A 22,659-nucleotide genomic window follows, 5' to 3' on the forward strand; every position below is an offset into this window, starting at 1 on the left:
AGTATCTCAGGTTTAAGGGAACAGTGGAAGGGGCTATTGAGAACAATGGGCCATTAGTACATTTTGACTTTTGCAGCCCCAAATTTAATGTACTGTTGCCATACTTAAGCTTTTCATTTGACTCCCATGTAGTTTCTGCAGAAATCTCTATGCATTTAAAATCTACTGATAATCATGTATCAGACTTGCAATTACTTACCTATTAAATACTAGGTACTTACTGTACTATAAAATGGTGATAAAAATATGTAAAAAGGAAAAAAGGCCATAAAGTCATGGTTTGTGTTTTATTTCTTGCCTTTTAAAACAATATCCCTTAACAACAAAAAGGTACATAATTTAGCCTTACTACTAAAGAAAAAAATAAAACCCAACACATTCAGAACAAGCTTCAGCCCCGCCAAAGCATCAGTCCAAAAGGCCTCAACACTGTTTAAAATCACAGTACAATACACACTATTTGTACTGAGTATCACTTGCTAAGCCCTTTTACCATCCCAGTTAGCAAGCTGGATTTACTGTAATATAGAATAAAGACAGCGGCCAAATGTTCAATGCAACATCATTATATTAAAGAACACATAAATAGCATAGGTGTAAAAATGACCTAAAATAAAACATATCAAGCAAGAATCCTAGTGTCAGACATAAAACTCGTGCCAGGAGCATTGTGTGGTGACTGTGCGTTCTTTGGCAGGCCCAAATTTCTTGGCACGTTTCGAATGTTTCATGTTGTTTGAGAATAAATTGACATTCTGTAAGAGAGAGATGTGGGTTCACACATGATTGTCCATAGGAAAAAACAAACAAACCTCTCACTGAAATGTTGGCTATATTGCAAAAAGGCAATACATCATAAATTCCTTTCGAGGGATACAAATGTATAGAAATCTTTGTTGTACCAAGAGAAAACTGTAGCTATAAAGTGTGCACATCTAAAACAGTAACGCGTCAACAGTCATACTAAAACTTCAAAATATCTCCATCCACGTTATCATGTGCATATACTTAATTGCAACGAATACTTTGTCTTTTTAACCACAGTTGTGTGCACTGAACAGTATACATACAGTGTGTGATACATGTTTACAGCCTACCTTAACCTTAAACATCATCTTCTGACTTCACAGTTTTCTGAAAGTGCTCTTGTGAGTTTCAGGGAAGCTTTTATATACAGCTACAATGAATCCTTAACAAGTTCATTTCCACTACGTGTTCACTTTGTACACTGCTTAATGTTCACTTTCAAATCTTTCTTTATCCTACCACGAAAGACTTATGATTGTCTAGTAAAGTCTGTCAGGGATATATTTTAAAGAAAAGTGTGGTATGAGTTATAGTAATAAAGCCTTTCAAAATGCGTATAAGAGAATCCTGAAATAATCTGTAAATAGTGTAACACAATCAACAGAATATCAAGGTCGAAATTTCCCAATCATAGTACATGAAATCAACACATGAGCAAATAAAAACAGGGCTCTAAAGCACTGCCCGATCAGGCTAATCTTGCAATGACATAATAATAATAATAATTTCTTATTCAGTAGAGTATACAGTACCATAATAGGACTTGGTTGAGGTGAAAACACTGGTCTTTTCATTACATCACCTGACTTTGAAATCTAGATAATTGGAGCAGTATTAAGGCACTCAAGATTCTGGGATCACACCATTAAAGACTTGCAATGAGTGACAGCACCTAATAATCTGGTCACAGAGAAGAAAGCACCTTTAGACTGCTGGGTTGGTTCTGAGAGTAAAAATGTATCAAATGGTTTCTATCGAACTTGCTGGTGCTAAGATCAGCCCATCACTCTAAAGGACCTAAAGGGTTATCTTAAATTCCGCTTTATCCAAAAATTTTGATTTAAACTAGACTAAAGAAGGGACAAGAAGTGAGAGGTAAAACAAATAAGCAGTACTGTCTGCAAAACAAGCATAGCATCCAACATCCACATTAAGCTTTCTTTAAATATAGTAGGAATTTATTCTTTCCTTTTTGCCTCAAAGTAATGAGTGAAAAAAATAGAGTAGAATATGAAAAAGGTCATGGATAAAAGGTCATAGTCTTCAAGGTAACAAACTGCTTACAAAATCTTCTTTTTTTTCTCCAAGAAAGTTATTTTTTCCACCTGCTCTCAAAAGGGCAAAATATGATAAAAAGGGTAACAAAATATGAAGTTGACTTCCGGTCCTTTTTTTTTTTTGCACATTTTCCATTCCTCTGGATCGTATTTAATGTTTGTGAAAGGTAATGTTTATCTTAAAATAGAAATGATGATAAATCCAATAAAATGGCTTTAAGACTGGGGTAAGTGCTGTTTGATGATTTCTTTGGACTGAGGAGGTATCCTGTCCGGAAAGCGCACCTGGAATTCCACTATCATGTCCCCGCGCTGGGATGGACTCTTAGGTAAAGGCAAACCCTCGCCCCGCAGTCTTTTTATGATTCCTGGTTTAATGATGTCGTTGCAGGGCAGCGTAATAACCTTGTTGTCAAGGGTAGGAATGTTGACCGTGCAACCACACAGGGCCTGGCAATGGAAAATGAAGAGGGAATTGTGTTAGACAAAATATGTTATAACATTAGCAAAAAAATTATCCAAATAATAATAATACCACCCTCAGTCGTCATTAGGTACAAATTCATACATTTAAAATCCTGAATTGATATATTTCTGTAAAGCTGCTTTGGGACAGTGTCCATTGTTAAAAGTGCTATACAAATAATACGGAACTGAATTAAACTTTTTAACATTTTTAACATTTGTCAGTATTTTGTAACAGTCAGAAAGTTTTCTGCTATAGTAGAGTTTTCAGAATGGGGCACTTTGCTTTGGCACCACCAATAATCATACTGTAAGAAAAACACACAGAATGGCATGAAGAATCGAGGCTGGGGCTGATTTCTTTCTATCCCAGACTGTAGACTCATGCAGCCAGTCATGTCACATGATTACACGAGTGAAAAGGCCCCCAGATTTGATCTCCATTTGAACTGATATTTTTCCAGCCTGCTTTGCTGACATATTCAAAACATGTTATCAGTATTGATTGAGGATGAGGTGGATTACTTACTTTTATTTCCCCCAAAATGCCTTTGGAGGAGAACCTAAAAGTAATAGCCTAATCAAAGTACAAATGCCACAAAAGGACGATAGACAAGAGAACCGTAAATTTTGTGTTTTTTGGTTTGAATTAAATGGTTACAACTTTTAGGTTTACTGTTTTTGGTATTTTGAGGAATAATAGCATGACCCCAGTAGGGCATTATGGAGATGAAACACTAAATAAGATATCATTCATGTATGCCTTTAAGTGTATGTAATACTGTAGTTTGTCCCACATAGTGCCATCACTGAGACCTTGTGATATAATGCATTGCTTACCCCCCTAATAGTTTCATTCTCAAGCTACTGATAGATTTTAGGCTCCCTTATAATATCACGACCAGCTGTCACTGGTAATGAACACATGTTCAATTGATGTCTGGAACTGATTTATGAACAGCTTCGTTTGCTTTGTAGATTATCCCTTCTATGTCCTCGTCTGCCCTCAACCATTTATGTCCTCAGAATTTGTCCCCAAGTCTGTGAAAGCAGGGTCATAAAAAATATGTTCTGAGTGTCTGAAATCCCAGAAATCAGAGACTATGCTTTATGATGACTCATTTGTAAAGAATGTATTGTATTAATCTTTGAAACATTAGACGTTTGCACAAATGTGAATTATTGAGAGTCTGGTATCTGAGTGAGTGTACTGGATGCTCCAGTAGAGGGGGGGGGTCAGTGGTGCAAAGTTAATTTTAGCTGCTGTTCTCATTTTGCAGCCCTAATGGAGCAACTGAAGAATCAGTTGAGGTTGTAAATACTTGGCAAGTTTGTCAGAGAGGTCAAATCGTTCCATGACTACAAAGAATCTTCTAGAGTTGGGCACCAGCCATTTCTACTAATCGTTGATAGGCATATACAAAATAAACTTTTGTAGGCATATACAAAATGGCTTGTTCTTAGATTTTCAGCTACAGTTTAAATCCAAGACCCAGCACATCTGATCAAACCTCAAACCTCTCCATTACCTTTCTAATGCAGGTTCTGAAGGGTACATTTGGAAACCTACATTTTCAGGAATGGACATTCTTTAAATATTACTCATCTCAGATTATAGAGGAGCAACACAACCTGAAAGAACTACAGAGCAGCTGCCCCAAGAGATGAGGAGATTTGTTAGCAATGACATCAGCTCTTTCCTTCAGGGCAGCAGCAAAGGGGAATTCATGTGAAACAGGCCATGGCTGAAGCTCACACAAACATTTGGCCTTGCCAGCATGCCTTGCATTTTCATGACTGGCCTAATGTGGAACAATGTCCGAGGAGTTACGCTTTGACATAAAGGGCCAAACAGCAACTATGGGATGGCTCCCTAAAATGAATCAAAATAAATGCTGTTTAATTAAGATGAAGCCATTTTTAATACGTTAGGAGTCTTTATGTGTGTTCAGTAAGGATCACGTTCAGCCTAAACTTATCTTGGTGATACATGGTCATTCGTGCCAAGTTACCAAGGAGGCTCTGAAGTTTACTCAAAACAGAGCTCTAGAGTACACTCAATACGCTCCTTAAATGTAGGCGGAATTTCTGGAAAGATTTTAACCCCTAAAACCACACAATCTGTCGATGGGGTTACTTTCCTAACTCCAAACCCTTCTTATTAGTTTCAATGTATTTACTGAATCATTCACAGTAGCTACTGAATGATATGCTGAATAATTAGCTGGGACTCTGAGGGGTAGACTCGTCTCTTTATCTTTATCTGCAAACGTGATTAACATAAACGGGCTGACAAAGATTTATGGGCAAGTTGGCACGCCTATGAGACACCATGAGACAGATGGCAGACCAAATTATTGCCTCTGTGATATTAGAGCTATGTCAACTTCTCATCAAGTTTCAATGTGGGCTTCTAATTAGTAGGATGAGGAGCAGTGGCATATATAATGCCATCCTCCGGAAAGATATTAAACGTTGTCCTACATTAGAGGATCCACAAAGTGAAGACGTTTTATGGCAACCAGGCTAAGTAATGGACATTTGAAATGTTCAAGACAAGAGACTAAACTATATGCAGTCTGGTCTAGTTTGAGAAAAGTAGGCTATGTTCTTATAGGCTTACAGGCCCTGGAGACATTTCCTTGAAATTAGCTTGAACTCACTGGCACGAGAAACCTGCTTTCATGAGTGAAGCAGAGACGTAATTGTATTTCCCTTCCTTGACTGCTGAAATGATTAAGCTTTCAGACAGCCAGGTGAGGAAAAACACCCACTTCTTTTAGCATTACAAGTGATTACGGTGATGCTCTGAAACACTCTGTGGTGACTCAAGCACTCCATTAAAGCTATTTTGAAATAATTAAGTGAGAGGCTGAAAGTGTTAGTGATGAGTTAGACGACCTATTTTTAGTAAGAACATATTACTCATTTTCTTGTTCTTTTTCACCAATATTTGATTATTATTTAAGAGTTGGTGAAAAGCTTTAGCTAAGACTTAAACAGACTAAAGGTATGTCTACATTGCACTAAAAAAAGAATAGCTTCCCTGAGTCACATTACAGGGAATATCAAAGGTTCCTTTCAACGAAGGAGCCAAGCAGAACCTCTTCATCAAGCTAAGAATATTTAACTATCCAAAAACCCCATTTGCATCTACCCGATACATTTGCTCTCTACAAATGTCTTACACCGACTTATTTTCTTTCAAAGTAGCCAAACCTGCAATTAAACCAGCTACCAAAAATACACAATGCACGACTGTTACACATTTGCATGACAATTATATCCGCTTGGTTTGCTGGCTAGACCTTTTCAGAGCGAGGACAGTATGCTGTGGCGCATGACACTGCAACATGACATTCTTCTGGGCTCACACTTTAGTGGGAAAGGATAAACCAAGTAAGGGTCCTGACCAGGCAGAAAAGCTGACTCCATTTAGCACCAGTCTAAAGCATGGAGTTTTCAAGCCCTCATACATCAAGTTTTATCTGAAGCACCACAGCACAGGACAGGAATAGATTATCTGTGCTCGCTCGTGAAATCAAACTATTGAGGAAAAACCTCCTGATGTGTTTGTAGGGGCGAGCTTCACTAAATGGTGAATGTTTTTAAAACCCTCTGATAATATTATTTCACAGCCACTGTTCTGTTTGGTTAAAACTATGCCTAGCAACTATGTCCTTAGTCTCCTCACTCGACATAAATTTAGTGAGGTTAACAAGGTCAGCAGTTAAACTAGACACAACTGGCATGATGTGAGCTAAGCCTTCTATTTCATCCTATACGAGGAGAAAAATGAGGACAGTTGCCTGTAATAAGACCATAGTAAATCTGTCTAATCCATGTCTGGGCCTCAACAATTCACAGAAGCTGACTGATCAAACAACCTCTTGTCTCTAAACAAACAATCTCATTGTATCTAAATACACAGGAGACTAAAGGAATGATGGAAATGCGTTCTGAATACACGCTTTGCAAGACATTTTAAGGTATAATTAAAACAAACTGAGTAATTATGATGTTCTGCATGCTGTTAGACACCTGGAAAGCAAAGTTTAGGTGCATATTTCTTTTCACACTACACTGTAAATCCCATCAAATGAGCTATGTTATGAATACACTCAACCTCCTTTAACTGTAAAAGGTTGGAACAAATATAAGCTGATGCATTTGGTGGATGGATACATTTCACAGCGTGGGTCTCGTAATCCATATTTGATTCAGCCAAATGGAAAATTAATCTCACACTCAGAGAGTATGGCAAACATTTGTATGGACTGAATACATTCATCAACATGCAGAACCTTCTCTGCATCTTCAGCCCATATACCCAAATTCTATATACTGAAAATACGTTTGATGATATACAATGGATTGAATGGACATTATATTAGAACGGTAAAGCTAGTAGTACTAAATGAATCAGTGTATGGTTTTACACATGAATTTCCCAGATACATAATATATTATGGGAAAGAACCCAGTCTGTTTTGGGTGACAGAGTGCTGCTCAACACCTTTTTTGGTCTTCACTAACTTGCTCAAGCCATCTTGTTTGCAGATCCTTACCACCTTAAATAGGATTGTTAGCAATGAAAACAGTTGGCTCATTATTAACGGTCAAATAATATATGAATGGTCAAATATCTGGGGAAATATTGCAGATTTGTCAAGTTTTCACACAAATCTGGTCTAAACTAAACTAAAGCAAAAACATCCAGGGTGCTGGATCAGAATAGCAGAAGGTACTTTGGTAGCAATGATTTTTAGACTATTTCAATAGAAAAATAGAGAGCATATGGGTTAATACACAGCACCAGGCTGCTAGCAGACAGTTATAGTATGTGTTACTAAGTCTTCTACTGATAATCAGACAAGATGTCTCATAATCCAATAACATTTTAATGACTATACTTAACTTAACTATACTGTTCGGTAGAACAAGCACTATACTTAATACTCTACTCTAGACCAACTACCTGAGTACTAACATCAATTTTATAACTTGCTAGCAGGAGAAGTTAGTACTATCAGTGGTTATGGAGCATTTACTAAAAACTTTACTAAATTTGTCCCTGAGCTTGGCCACCTGTCTAAGTTTCTTGAACTAGTTGTTGTTAAGCCTTTGCTTATGAAACCACCCTTCTGACCTCTTCAATCTTTCCTCTCCAACACACCTTTTTGTGTACAATTTGGGAGAAAGTCCCAAGGCTATGTTCTTTTTTTTTTTTAAAGCAGGAATAACCAGCATGATGATTTTTATGTTTCTGGAACCAACAGAATCAGTAGTGGCTACACTGTTCAATGATCTACTTGCATACAGCATTTGACACTATCAACTCATATTTTAATAGACAGTCTTGCATGATTCAGTTCTTACTTGGCAGACCATTACAGCTGGAGATTCCTCAGAGCCAGAAAAAGTGTGATACGATGTCCAACAAGGTTCTGTTTAGGCCCCCTAATGTTCTCCTTAACTGGTTTTCACTCCTACACTGATGATGCACAATTACACATATCTGTTTGGCCTGTACTAATATGATTTGAAATGTGGCTCAGCAAATGTCTTAAAAACACATTATTTTCATTACTGTAAAACAAATTCACGTTCTGTTGAATATATGTAAGACCTCAAAGGAACTGCATCAAAGTCACCTTTGATACATTTGTAAGAAAAAAAAAAGCACACACCTCCTTAAGACTGACTTTGGCACTGTATATGATGTTAGAGCCATCCCTCTTGAAGTGTGGGTGCCCCTTGTCTTTGAGCACAAACACAATATCAGCAGGAATGTTCTCAGGTGTCTCATCGCCCTCCTTAGGGAAGGTGATCTTGGTCCCTTCTTTCCAGCCTCTCTTGATGACAATATTAAGGATCTTGTCTTCTGTCCGCGTTGTTCTTCCATCTGGGTTGAGGCGGCGACGAGTAATGCGCATGCGTTTAGTACATCCATGGAAGATTTCCTCCAGAGATACCCGCAGCTCGTGTACCACAGGAGGATCCTGCACCTTCCTCCTGGTGTTGCTGCTGCTGTGCAAAGATTCATTACGAGGTCTTCGACCTACCCCACGATGGAACCCATTGAGACCATTGAAGCCAAAGTGGCTGAAGGAACTGAATGGGTCATCTTCTCCATCCATGTCAATGTCCATATCATGGTCTCCAGCACCATTGCTGGTGTTCCAATGACGTCCAGAGCCAAAGAAAATATCAAAGGGGTTAGAGCCGCCAAAGAAAGATGCAAATGTGGCATGTGGATCTCCGTGGAAGGTGTAGTGATACGTAGTGCCTGGTCCACTAGATGAGCCAGTTCCTCCACTTTTGAGTCCTGAGAAGATATAATAATATGTTTACATGTTTGTAAATAAAAGCGACTAAGTTTCTAGAAATATAAATGTGGTTTTAGATTTGTTTACCCCAATACAATTTCTCATTCCTATTCTACTTATGAACTCTTTGCTTACCTTCTTTGGGTTCTTAAGAGTAATTCTAACACCCCAGGGAGATAAAAAAAAAAATAAAATTAATGTTCGTCTTCCCCCAAACTAGTACCTCAGATGTCTCCTAAGCACTCTTTAATGTAGGCTCTGTTAGGCAAATCAATACAAAGTTATTCTGACTGACCCTTATGAAGAAATATTTCTATCCTGATGGGAGTAATCTCTACCAGGATGACTCTGTCCCCATTCGCAGGGCATGATGGTTTGATTAGTATAAAATTGATGTAAATCATATGCGATGACCTTTACGGTCACCAGACTTCAATTGAGACATTTCTAATTGACTTTGATTTCTAATTGATCTTCGACAGTGTTCTCCACAATTATCAGCAAAACACCAACTCAGGGAAAATCTTTTGGAAGAATAGTGTTCATCCCTCCAATACCATTCCAGAGACTTGTAGAATGTAGGTTGAAGCATTGAAGATGTTCTGGTGGCTTGTCATAGACTGACACCTCAGTGAGACAGTTTTTGGATTTGTTTTTGTTTTCTTTTCTTTAATTTGTCACTAATCTATAACTTATGTACATTATTTATCTGTATATATTATAATATATACATTATTTGTCATACCTTAAAGGGAATGCATAGGCAATGAGCCAGTAACATTTCATTAACAGGGTACTACAGGGTTCAACCTTTGGTCCAATATTATTCAGTAATACAGCAAACCTTTGTGTCCTGCAAAACACCTATACTGGTTCTGAGAACTCACATCAGCCATAATGAGTAAAAGACAAATGGTTTTGTTCTCAATATAATTTGTCAGCCCTTAAGAAAAATTCAAACTGCAGCAGCTTCTGATGGCTTCTCTCTTACTTCTGCATAAACCAAGCTGAGTGCAGGAATGTTAATGTCTTTCCACATTAAATTTGAGTATTAATAATACACCCCATGTTGTTGGATTTCTTAAAACATGAAATGTATGTGCTTATGGGTCTAGCCATTTGACAAGACAAAAAATATACTCCTCACTTGGCTTTTTTTCTTAGCACAAATATATTTCTGGCTATATGACATACCTGTGTTCTGTAAAGCTGGGCGTATGCACATCTTATAGTTGTAGTTTAGAGGATAATTTTGTAGACAAGCTATTTTAGCGCACCAATTAGCAAATGTCAGTAAACTCCTCAACTAGATTTTATTTGGTTGCAACTGCTCATACTTCTCCAGCAAGGAGCCTGCCAAGAGTGTGTCACTCTCTTTCTATTTTGGATACTGAGAAAAGACAACACACATTTGGACAGATGGGTACAGTACACAGACATTATCTGTCATAAATAGCCTACCTTACTTCTATTCTTGTCCTTTAGTGAGCATAAAGTTGTTTACACATTGTCGTTGTGCATTTACATGTCAAAATGTAACTCAAATCAGCGGAAATGGAAAATAACAACATCATGTTAGCATGGAAGCTCTCTCTGGCCTGAACAGTGTTATTAGTCCTTGCACCTTTAAAAATGGTATGACATGTTAGTATTAGTAATATTGCTTCTGTAAGGTTCACGATATTAATACCCCACAAAGGCCACTATAAATATTTAATTCAGGTAGTGAATATACTGTACACATTCTCTTGATATTACCTTGGAATAGACTCCTCAGGACAAATTATTATTATTTTTCTTAAAAGAAGAGACCAACAAAACATTGAAACATCCATATCTGTTTAGAAATAAATCCAATTAAATTTTATTTTAGGGTGCTGCTTAAGGCTGGTTGCATTTAGCAAAGTGTCCCATTTAATGTCTCATCAGTTGCAGAGTTGAAGAGTCTCAAATCTAGTGCATGGTTCCCAGAGAACTATGTAATCTGCAGCTTCATACTAAATACTTAGTGCCTGAAACATTGAAGACTATACTCAAACAAAAATGGTACAGTCTGCAAATTTCTAACCGCTTCATGTAAGAGTATTTTATTTTAAAGTACTTAAAAATAGAATGAGTCATTCTGGCAGGAGGAATAGTATGTATACAAACAGGGAAAGATACAGCATTGTAGGCCACAGGACGTACACATATATGCATATACCATAGATCTCTTGCCTTTATATGCAGGCCTAAAAGGACACTGATTTTGTTTGATGCCCAAGTCACATTAGCAAACGTTCAGGCTGAAAATTCTTACAAATAAATAGATGCTACAAAAATGCTTAAAATAATATGTATAACAATTTTAAAGGATATATAATATTATTAATGCTGCTTAGACTTAAAAACAAACAAACAACAACAACAGGATGCTAAATGTCATTGTTCAAAACCACATAAACTCTTGGACAAATCTTGTGCCACTTACCATCCTCTCCATACTGGTCATAAATAGCCTTCTTCTTTGGGTCACTCAGGACTTCATATGCCTCTGCTATTTCTTTGAATTTTTCTTCTGCATTAGGATCCTTGTTTTTATCTGGGTGGAACTTAAGGGCCATCCTCCTGTAGGCCTTTTTGATCTCATCCTCACTGGCACCAGACTGAATGCCCAGGATCTTGTAGTAATCCTTTCCCATGGCTTAGAGTGATAATGTCCTCCGGGAACCAGCCTTTCCTGCTGGGAAGCGATGAGAAGGATAGGTTAGCCTTAAACCAAACTAATGCCATACTGAATATAAATGACTGTCAAAAAAAAAGCAATATATTAAGCATTATGCATCACAGGATTCCCACCACCACAATTAAATAAGAAATAAATAAGAAAGCATTTTTTAAAAATTATTTTAGAAGATCACAACTTGGACATGGTTTGGGTTAAACAGAGCAATGAATGTAGATTATGAAATTAGTCACTTAAATGATTACATGTACCTTGAACAACAATTATAGTCATTTTGTATTTTTATTCTGATCAGTGCAGCTTTAAAGTCACAGGTAAAGGTCAAATTCGAGAACTTGTTAGGACAGGTTACCTAAAATCGGAACATAACCTTATTAAATGTTAATCCATGGTGTCAAAATGTGTCTGAGTTAAGACTAATTAGGAACTCATCGATCCAATACCAAGCCTGATCCTAGCATGAAATACTGGACTGGTGGCAGATTGGATTTGACATATTCACTGATCCACTGACATAATTTAAGCTGCATGTGTGAGGTGCTGACTGACACACATCTAACACAAAAAACTCCGGGCACAAACTGTCCTAAAGCCTGCTGTCATCACCCCTCTTATGTTTTGCACAGCTCGTCAACAAAAGCATGCAGAAAGTCAGCTCGTCTACTGTAAAGATGTCAGTATAAAATCAGTATCAAGCACCAAGATGTCAGCATCAGATAAGCAGCAATCAGTTTTGTGGGATCTTTGCATGCCTAAAGCTAATCTAAAACTAGCACTGAATTGCATTTTAAATGGTGAATATGACAAAAAAAATAAAATGAGTGACATGAAGCAGGACAGGAATCTTAAGCAAATCGTGTCAAAACTCTGCAGGATGTAGTCGGTTTTCTTCCAGTTCTGACTGTATCCTCCTCATCTACGCTATGATGTCATGTGGGTGTCATATAGCGACACCGACGGTGATGAAGAGGGAAATCGGTCGGTGACGGATCAAAGCTGCTGACGTCACCATGGCATAAGAGTCTCGTGGTCTCCCGGTATTCCTCAATAATTGGGAAAAAAATGCTCGAGTGTCCTCGTCCTTGTAGTTTAAAAAGGCAGCACAAGAGACAGCAGGCAAATCAAATATCAAATAGCTATAATAAATAAACGAATTAAAGGAATTATTTTAAAAAATAAATTAATTAATAAATAAAATCACACGTTTGATTTTAATGATTGACTATAGGCACCTCTGGAAATAGCCTACTACTGGGGCCCTGAATTTATCCAGTGATATGAATCATTATTGGAGTATATACAGTGGTCTTCATAAGCTATATTCCAGTGAGCACCACCACATCTATTTAACATTAATAACCGCAAATTCCGAGGGGAACAACAAATGTTCTATACACACACACAGACACACACACTATGTCCATTCATTCTGCCTGGACGCACACCATGTTTAAGAGGGTGACCACATGACCATAAACTCAAACATCATTTCTGTTCTATTCAGGTGATTTTAATGATAAATAAATAAATAAATAAGAAGTCGCCTATGCGAGCTTCAGTCTTACCCTCGACATCCCTGACGCTGCTGCAGTCACGAAGCTTAGCCCTACATTTCTGAAAGATCTGTTTCAAACACACATTGAACCCAAAGCAATGATTTCTAATGTTAATAGTGTTAAAACCTGAAGAAATCAACCGCTAACCTTACCGTGTCCGAGTATCTCTCTGCTGACTGGCGGCTGCCGCTTGTCTGAAATGTAACTCCATTGGTTTAGCCACGCCCACCGGCGCTACAGTGATTCCCTGTGTGTGAGCCGCCTCCACAGCACAGCATCACACTTCCTGTTGGGTTTGATTAGAAGAGAAGCCTCTCGTCTTTCTCATGCATCATCTGAAATTACTATAATATACACGAAGTGAAGGCTGTATTATGGTGCACATCATTGACTAGCCCTCGATTTCTAGGGAGGAAGACCAAAACTTGAGTGGAAAAACTGAAAGGGTGTTCTAGCTAGTCAGTGGTGCAAGGAACTCCTGTGGAGAGAAGGAAATGAGACAAATTTGGTCGGGTTATAGCTTGTACGTCATGGAGATCTCTGCAGAGAGAGAGAGAGACATGGACTAGAGAGCAAATAAAAAAGCATCACAAAGATCTCAAGTCTCAAACTTTTTGCACACTGGGACCCTTTTAGCTGTACAATAAATTACATATCCAACGAAAATAGGCTCGTTACTGCAATAATATTTTGCGTATTCATTACAGCCACAAAGTTATCTATTCCTGAACTTTCCACTGACAGAACACATTAGGAGGGTAAACCTCAGGCTTCCACAAGAGACGATACGATTTCAAAATTTGGCGAGATCACTGAATCTGCTACGATACGATACATCACGATACGATTCAGTTTAGTGGCCTCTGACCAACTGGTCTATGTGACCAACTTTGCTCAGAATCTGGGGTAAGCCTACCGTTCATTCACAAATGTCACACAGTGAAGTAATGATGAATTATTATAAGTTGTATCAGAGTTGTGGCGAAATCATCTTGCTAGTCTCATTACACATTAGTTTCAAAATCTGAATAATTTTTTACACATCAGTTGTCTGTCTTTTTTCATTAATAATCTATTCTAATCCATAATACTACTTGAGAGTTACTTATTGAGGTTATTGAGGTTTTGATTCAAGTGACTGGCCCAAAAGGGTCATATCTATAAAAAACTCAACAATAAATATTTACTAGTATCAGTGTATGCTTGTGTGGGTTGTGGTTTTGTGACCACAGTCCCTCTGTCCCTGAGAACCACTTTGAGAACCATTGCTCTGGTCTTTCTGGAATATTAAGCTTTTCTCTGGAATAACAATAATTCTGCTTTGTTACTTTTAACGTTAGGTTTGAATTTCAGATAGAGATTCATTTAATCTTGTATGCAATGTGGTTTAGTGTAAATGTCTGAACTGGCAGCATATATTAGACCGAATGCAGAAAATGAAAGACACTAGTAGAAGTGTGTGAGGATCCTGCATCAGTATCACAACAGGCAGCAGGAGTACACACAAAGGGTATTCCCAATCCGGTGTACTGTATGATATTGTCATAGCAGCTGTTCAACAACTCTAAGCTAGCATTAGTAATGAGAGAGCCTGGACTTGTGAATTACCCCTGTATTGTTTTTACAGGCTTCTCAAATGTCCACCAAAGATTATTATTTCTTCCATGCAGGGTTTATTACTGAATAGAGGATCTGTTGTTATGATTAACACAGTCACCTAGTAATTCTATGTTTCTTAAGTCACTGGCAATTTCATACATTCCTCATAGTTCATAGATCACCTGTGGGTTTTTGATTTTCTGGTTTTGTCCAGTTGCCTGTCTGATTGTGTTAAGAGTACAGATTCAGTTCTAAAAAAATGCACTTATCTATTTGTGTTTTGCCCCTGTGTGTGAATTTCTCCATAACTGTCTTCATAATAAGATTCAGCAAATCTGTTTGCTATCCCAGAATAAGAATATGGAAGTATCACTGCTTTTGGCAGACTTTTTAAGGCCAGATGTTACAGAGGTGAAGCACCCATTAGTGACGTGAGCAAAGGATGACTTCTTATCCTTTCTTACATTCAACCCATCACCCAAATTAGATTACGACCAAAAACTACTAGCAACAATGAAAAACAGAGTAGAAATGACTTCACACCCTTGCATGAATGTACATTTGCTCAGTTAGTCTGCCACACTAGGTAACTTATCAAAACCCCAAACACTGAAAAAACACTTTAAAAAAAAACAAAACACAAATTGTTCCTTAATGCTTCTAAGGATAATGACCATCGTCAGCGTGAGTGTGCTGCTGTCATTGCAGCTGTGATTAAAGTAGCATTTATCCTTTCGCACCATACGGCCGTTGTGACTCAGCCTAGAATGAAAGAAAAAGGCAGGGAGTGGGAGAGAGTGGTGTGTCAAAGTAGTTATGCGCAGTATATGCAGTAATAGTGTTCTGATGGGGTACCACCTACTGAAATCCTGTGAATCCTACTTTTAATGACTCATCTACCTGACTGGCAGTGCATACTGTATATAATAAGACTACGTGACTAGTTTTGACTGCATAGTCCTCATTTTCCTACCTACAGTCAAGTTCCTTTGCAATTAGATGTTATATAATCCATCAAAGGCACCCTCTTGTATTTTCTCTGTAATGTCGTGGCCCTTAGAGCCCATTATCTGGCTGAGAGCTTGGACTAAAATTAGGTATTATTGAGCCCACATTATGCAGTGGTGTAAGTGCTATTATACTTATTTTATGCTGTGTACAGCTCTTCAAAGAAAGGAAAGTTTTAGGTAGACTTTTGGGCTCATCATAAGAAATGTTGGGTGTAAGTGCTATTTGTTTAGAGTTGCAGGTATCAAAATCTTTAACCTAGTACGATACTTCTTTATCAGAAAACACTACTTCAGAATGTACTGTAAGAGTCATGCAAACACGTCAATAAAAGTCATGCAACCTGTTTAAAAATGTAGGATAGTTGGTAATTCACTGTGATCAGCATGGTATAAAGACATTTTGGAGCAAAATTCGCTAGTGAACAGTTTTTGGAAATACAATTGATCATATTATTCCCAAGCAACGCAAGAGAAAAGCCTTTGTCCTATTGAAGATTGTTGAGGTTGAAACCACAGCCATCTGTCGCCAGGAACCAAGAGAACAAACCTGTCTGTGCTCTCTGGGTGGGAGGGATGGCATACTGTCTGTCCCCTGTCAATCACAGGGACACTAGCCAATCATGGGTGTCTGTGAGCTGATGTATGCAGAAGAAGGTAGATAGCCAGGCAGTTAGCTTTTACTCTTCACAGGTGGTAGGTGTCATATCTTGATGAACGTGATAAAAATGAACAATTTAAATTTCAGTTTCTCTGTTAACCTCAGTTTAGTCTTATATTATGAGTAAGATTCAAGGAAGTTTTTAAAAGAACAAACTAAACCATTGAGCATGATGATGTGGGACGACATTTACTCTTTACTTGCTTACATTTCATAAAATCACACTTCTGAGACTGTTTCTCTGTTTCAGACCTAGTGACCACCTAACTTGCAATTTAATATATATATATATTTATTTTTCAATCCTAGCTCATGGGATCCCCAGGACTAAGACTGAGAATCTATATAACAGTAAACTGCCAACTTAATAGTAGTCAGTGAAGCTTCTCATATACATATATATACATATATTCTCGTATACATACAGGTTTAGCATATTTCAGGAAGGGAAAATGTACATTATAGCTATTTTAATATTCAGAAATTCAAATATTCAGAAACTTTCCATTTCAATTGACCCTCAGTGGTCATCGTATGCACCACAAACATCGTGAATTTCCCCATAAATGACTTACCATCAGCCACGCCTGTCTGCTGTAAGGTGAAAAGTTTATTTTAAATCAATTTTCTGATATATAAAACTTTTTTAAAAAACCCACTTAATTGCTGATTAATCCCTGATTTATGTTAAACATGTAGGTAGATAGCACTGCGTGTGTGTGATTCCGCTTTCACAGCATTAATTCATGAATTAATTCCTCATGAGTGACTCACTGGTATGCCTCTGCCCTGAAATGACCTGCATAATGTCATACACATGCATGATCCACATGTGTCATGAACAACAACAAACAGGTGGTAATGTGCAAAACAATCCATCACTGCAGTAAAGACAAAATGACTCCCAACAAATTTTATTGAGACTAAAGGTCAGAAGCAGATCAGGTGTTCATGAGGGATGGAGAGAAGATAGTAGTGATATGCGCAGACGTGTAAAAACTCTCATTACCGTTGCAAGGATACGTGATTGTGTGTCCAATCGAGGATTACATGGATGAGTGTAGAAAAATCTGATTATTAATTAAATTCTAAACCTCTAACAAAAGATTGTATTTTCTGCTAACCTAAATAATGGTACATCTTCATGGAATAAACAATGTACCATGCTTAGGAACATTCTAGTCTAAGATTTGATGGATACTATCCAAAACTTCATTTTTTTTGCTATGGGATTTTTCTAGGATGGATAGTAGGCGTATGATATCCAGTGTTTCCTCCATCTCTCCTATTTCTCTCATCCCCCGCGTCTAACATAGTGACCTAAGTGTTCGTGTGTGTGTGTGTGTGTGTGTGTGTGTGAGAGATAGAGAGAGAGAGAGAGAGAGACAGACACACTATGGGTGATAAGCTAGATAGCTCACACCCAATTAGCACAGTGAATAATATGAAAACTGATTTTTCTGCCAGTAACAACTTATGAAAAAGAAAACAAGCGAGACTCATTGAGTTTAAGCTCAGGGCAGATCAGTTATAGCCACTACACACTCAAAAAAGAGACATAGCAGGTGCAGCCCCATCATCATAAGTCGTCACTACATTTCCTAAATGAATAATGACACTAGGCAGTGCTATCTTTAAATTCTGGCTCTTCCCTGTTGCAGATATCCAAGCTGCCAGCTTCCACTTGACTGAATATCCAATAAGAAGATTTTGCAACACAGTCATTGAGACATTACATTACGATACAATGAGTATAATAAAAATATACAATAGGCTTGATGAAAAGAAAGAAACAGAATCAGCTTTACAAATATTTTCTTAGTAATGAAAACCTATTAAAGTCATTAAGCCATGTGCTGAATGATCCAATCACGTTGCTATTTTGGATTCCATTTGATCATGCGCTAATTCTACCGGACGGATATTCCTAGAAGACATAAGCCTCTGATATGTTGATGAAGCAAACCAGTAAAGTGCGAACGGAAAGTCTGAGTACACCTAGTCAACAAATACACAAAAGTAATTTACAAGGTATTTTCCTTCTATTAAACCAAGCATATGACTCAGAAACCTTCTTTACATCCACATTGTCACTTGCCGACCTTGAAGAACTTTGCCAAGTGATTCCATATGTCTGCTGTCAAGTGCTTGTAGTGAAATAAAAAATGTGGATGGATCACTACTCATTAGCTTTAACAACTTCCCTGATTAAAAAAGCCAAAACAATAGAAATCCTCATAGAATTTGTAATGGTTTTAATGGTTATAATGGGAATTGCATTGGTTTGAATGGAAACTGTAATGGTCCCTGTGGGTCTCTACTGGTAATTTGTTGCCGTCTATTGATGGCATGTTATGTCTAGTAGTGGATACTATTAAGGACCAATAATGGTATTTGTAATGGTTAGCTGGTGGTTTGTAATGGTATTTGTAGTAGAAACCATTAGAATGTCTGTGATGGTTTCTATTGGTTTTTTCCCCCCAGAAGGGTTAATCATGAAAATCTGCTAAACTTCACCGCCAGACTAAATTAAGAACAGATTCATCAGAAACCCACTGGCAGCTCATTTTCAAAGATCATGGCATACATTCCAGTCTTGGAAGGCCAGAGACTTTCACAGATTGGTGATTTCCCTGTTCAACACTCAGAGTAAGCCTGGTACTTATCCTGTAAATTCAGTGGGGTGACTTTGAAGAAGGAAACCAACAAACTGTGCTCCTGGATCCGGAATTGCTGCCCCTGCTATACATGTGTATTTTATTAGAAGTGTAATAAAGCTACTCCAGCTCATCAGAATTATCTATTACATCTATAGACCACAGAGATCTTTGGCTGTTAAAATGCACTCCAGTAAAGAAATCTTTAATGATTCACAGATTTATGGCATGGGTTTAGTCTTAGATGGTAAAACTGTAAAACATAAATATGTGATGTGCCCAGAGTGCTTAATTATAGTGATATATCTTCCGGCCCAATTATATTAGATTATTTCAATAAATTAAAAATATTTTAAATAATTTTACTTATTTCTTTTAAGGACTTTGCCTTTGCGGAGTGACATGAACTTTCATAGTTCAAATAGGGACAGAGCTCAGTATTGCACTACTGCTGCTTCCACAGGGCCGTTGCTGAGGAGATGTTAGAGAAGCACTGCCTTGCACATACAAATGAAAACCTCATTCCCTCAAGCCTCATTGGATTCAAGGGGAATCCAATGTATGGGATTTAGAGCAAACCCCTGGATACTACACTCTGGTACAAAAGGAAAATGTCGGTTTCACATTAGACACCCCAAAACAATGGATTTTCTCTCTGATAAGAGCAAATGGTTCTCTATATCATTATATGGGGGCTTCAGGTAGATGTCTTTAAATATTGTTGACTATGCCAATGCAAATTTACTGGTGTTTAGGTCAGTGTAATCTTTAAGCTGTTTAACTACAAAATAAAAACAAGCTGTATTAATTAGAATGTTACGGAGATCCATCCATCATGGGGAACCTGGAGCCTATCCCAAGGGACTCTGGGCATGAGGGACAACTTGGACAGGGTGCCAACCCTTCGCAGGGCACAATCTCACACACACATTTTTGGATATAATTTAGATATATAAACATGTTTTTTTCCGACTGTTGCCATGCAGTGGACATTCACACAATCTTAACTGTTAAGGCCATATCTCACCAGTACACACCAAAACTGAGCTATTGTATTGCGTAGCAGATGACCATAATGTGTTTAAATGTTTGGGTCTCACACGTTGCAGGTTGTTAAAGGTGTTAGACTGAGCTTTCGACTTCACACGTCGAGCTGAGTCACAAGTGAAGACAGCCACGACAGTGAAAAAGAACAGATCCTGGACGTTCATCACACTCTCCCATCTGCTGTCTGCTTGTAAATTTTTTTTTGAGATAACCATAGCAACAGAGAAGGTGGGGGTGCAGTCTGCATCACATAACTTCCCAAAGACGAGATTTCTGAGCCTGTGAATAATGTAAATGGGCATTCAGAGAAATATCCATCTGTCGAAGCAGTCTCTGAGATGTGTTATCAGGTGCCCCTTATCAGCCTTATACGCCTTCACATCTGGGAGATACGAGATACGATTTTAAAGTCACCATGTCTGCAGATTATTAAAGGTTTACTGTGACATTTTAAGAAACAGCATAAAGCCATCCGACTAATGGTATGAAGTGCAGATTTAATTTATTGGATGTCTCTGTAGTGATTCAACAATACCAGGCATGTCTAGTTTATGCTGGACTGCAGTCATTCATATCACCGTAGCAACCACAGCAAGACAGCGAACCTGGCATCTCTACGCATTTCTTTTTCCCCCCTCTACCAGGAGCTTGGCTGGATATTCATCACCATTGTCTATATTTTGACTTCATAATTCAACCCAACTCTCAGACTGCTTGTGAGTAAGAACCATTAACCAACCTTAGCACTGTAGAGATAGGAATAATCTTTAAGCAAAACTGAAGTATTGATGATGAGGTTCCTGGCTCCTCCACTTCACCACATTTAACAATGGCCTAATGGACATTTATGCTTTATGTGTATCCCACCAGCTCATATACAAAATACATCACCTTTTCATACGCTATTAACAGGATAGACAGCAATGCAAATGAATTGCAGATATGTCACAATACCCTAAATACTATTTACAATACACCGACCATGACTGCAACTTTTCTGTTGACTTTAGTTAATGTTAACAAGATTTACCTTGAAATGTTTTCGAATGTACGTATACATTTCAAGTGAATGGTTATAGTCAGGGATGGAAATTGGATATGCATGGACGACTCAATCCAGGGAGTAAATTTCAAGGAGGGACGGCGTTCCAGTTCAAACTGGCTAAATTTTTTTCCGGGAAATGAAGAGGGTTTCTATCTTTTAATCACTCGAAAGCCTATGAAAGCAAGTTTCTCGCGTAAATGCGAGCTCTGCACATAAGCCTAGCGTGTATATTCTGCGTGTGTTGACAATGTTGACTGTCATGATTGGTCATAATACCTACATCTGCAGCCAATAGTAACGCTTCTCTATCAGCGCGTGTCCTCACAGGACCGATCACACCACTTCAGGGAAGTTAATGGAATTTTAACCGAGTAGAAAATCTTAATAGAAACACTTACTTTAACAGATGTGATAGTGGAAACTTTGATATGGATAAAGCTGTGTGCACGTACCTGAAATGATCCAGGTTTAATCTAGTTTGAACGCCCTTATTCAGCTTAATTTATTTTCACGATCATAGCTTGCTAAGTATTATATCCACAGTTATGTTAGCCTACATGTTTATTACACATAGAAACTTGGTCACTAGTTATATAGAGAGATATTTACTGTTTGTAAAGTGTTTTAGCTGTCACTTATGCAGATTCTCAAGCCACTATGGGCTTTTTTTATTGCACTGACACAGGCTGTCACTGTTATTTTTGTTGATGGTCAAAAAAAGGCAAGAAAGAGAGAGAAGAGTTTAAAGGAGAGAGAGAGAGACAGTTAATTGGGCAGAGTTGGGCAACTAGAGTCCCCCTCCAGTGTATCGCGTTCATTTCCACCACTGGTTATAGCACTCATGACAGAAAAAACGAAAAGAAGTTCTTTATGTTTTTATTATAGACATTCAGAGACATGGTCTAAGACTATTCACTTTTACATTAGCAATTTACAACTTGCTCACATGACTTAGTTTCAGGACAAAAGTCATGGCAAAATAAAACAAGTCACATACAGTGACAATGTGTACCCAGTTTCATCCGAGTGTCCTACAGAGCCCTGGAGAGGCGACAAAAAAACGGATCATTACGCCTCTATAATAGAAGTAGAATAGATTCTTTAAACCCAAAAGATATATTGTGCAATATTTGTGTCAGGTCTTGGTACTAAATTTCCAAATATATTTGCTGCATGTCAGCATATACAGTCCCCTCTGAAACTATATGTCTGTGCTATACACCACAGACATTTGGGTTTGAGATCAAAAGATAGATATGAGACAAGAGTTTAGGATTTCAGCTTTTATTTCCTGGTATTTACATCTAGATGTGTAAACAACATAAAACATAGAACCTTTTGTATCAGACCACCCAATATTTAGGTCGAGCAAAAGTATAGGAACAGATAAATCTTGAAGTAAATAACACTTAATATTTGGTTGCATATCCCTTGCTTGCAATATCTGCATCAAGCCTGTGACTCATTGACATCACCAAATTGTT

At 37.9% G+C, this 22,659-nt stretch overlaps 1 protein-coding gene across 5 annotated transcripts; it reads right to left on the reverse strand.

The window, feature by feature from the left end:
- Nucleotides 1-271: 271 nt before the first annotated feature.
- Nucleotides 272-14,118, reverse strand: dnajb5 (DnaJ heat shock protein family (Hsp40) member B5). 5 transcript variants are annotated; one of them, XM_053610393.1, is made up of 4 exons: nucleotides 13,312-14,118; nucleotides 11,349-11,597; nucleotides 8,240-8,877; nucleotides 272-2,534 (listed from the first exon to the last, which is right to left on the reverse strand). In XM_053610393.1, the coding sequence occupies exons 2-4, from the start codon at nucleotides 11,557-11,559 to the stop codon at nucleotides 2,301-2,303; spliced, it is 1,083 nt and encodes a 360-aa protein (XP_053466368.1). In that variant the 5' UTR covers nucleotides 11,560-11,597; nucleotides 13,312-14,118; the 3' UTR covers nucleotides 272-2,300. The 5 variants fall into 5 exon arrangements, with proteins under 5 accessions (XP_053466368.1, XP_053466366.1, XP_053466370.1 ...); XM_053610391.1 differs by having other exon boundaries at nucleotides 11,349-11,600; XM_053610395.1 differs by lacking the exon at nucleotides 13,312-14,118 and adding an exon at nucleotides 13,169-13,293.
- Between the last annotated feature and the right edge of the window lie 8,541 nt (nucleotides 14,119-22,659).

This window comes from Ictalurus furcatus, chromosome 22 (assembly GCF_023375685.1).
Source record: "Ictalurus furcatus strain D&B chromosome 22, Billie_1.0, whole genome shotgun sequence".
Classification (NCBI taxonomy): Eukaryota; Metazoa; Chordata; class Actinopteri; order Siluriformes; family Ictaluridae; genus Ictalurus; species Ictalurus furcatus.

Coding starts and splice junctions, on each gene's coding strand:
- dnajb5 (XM_053610393.1), bottom strand. CDS start 11,559: ATGGGAAAGGATTACTACAAGATCCTGGGCATTCAGTCTGGTGCCAGT. Junction 8,878..11,348: donor TGACCAGTATGGAGAGGATG/GTAAGTGGCACA, acceptor ATATCTTCTCAG/GACTCAAAAGTGGAGGAACT. Junction 2,535..8,239: donor CCAAAGTCAGTCTTAAGGAG/GTGTGTGCTTTT, acceptor TTCCATTGCCAG/GCCCTGTGTGGTTGCACGGT.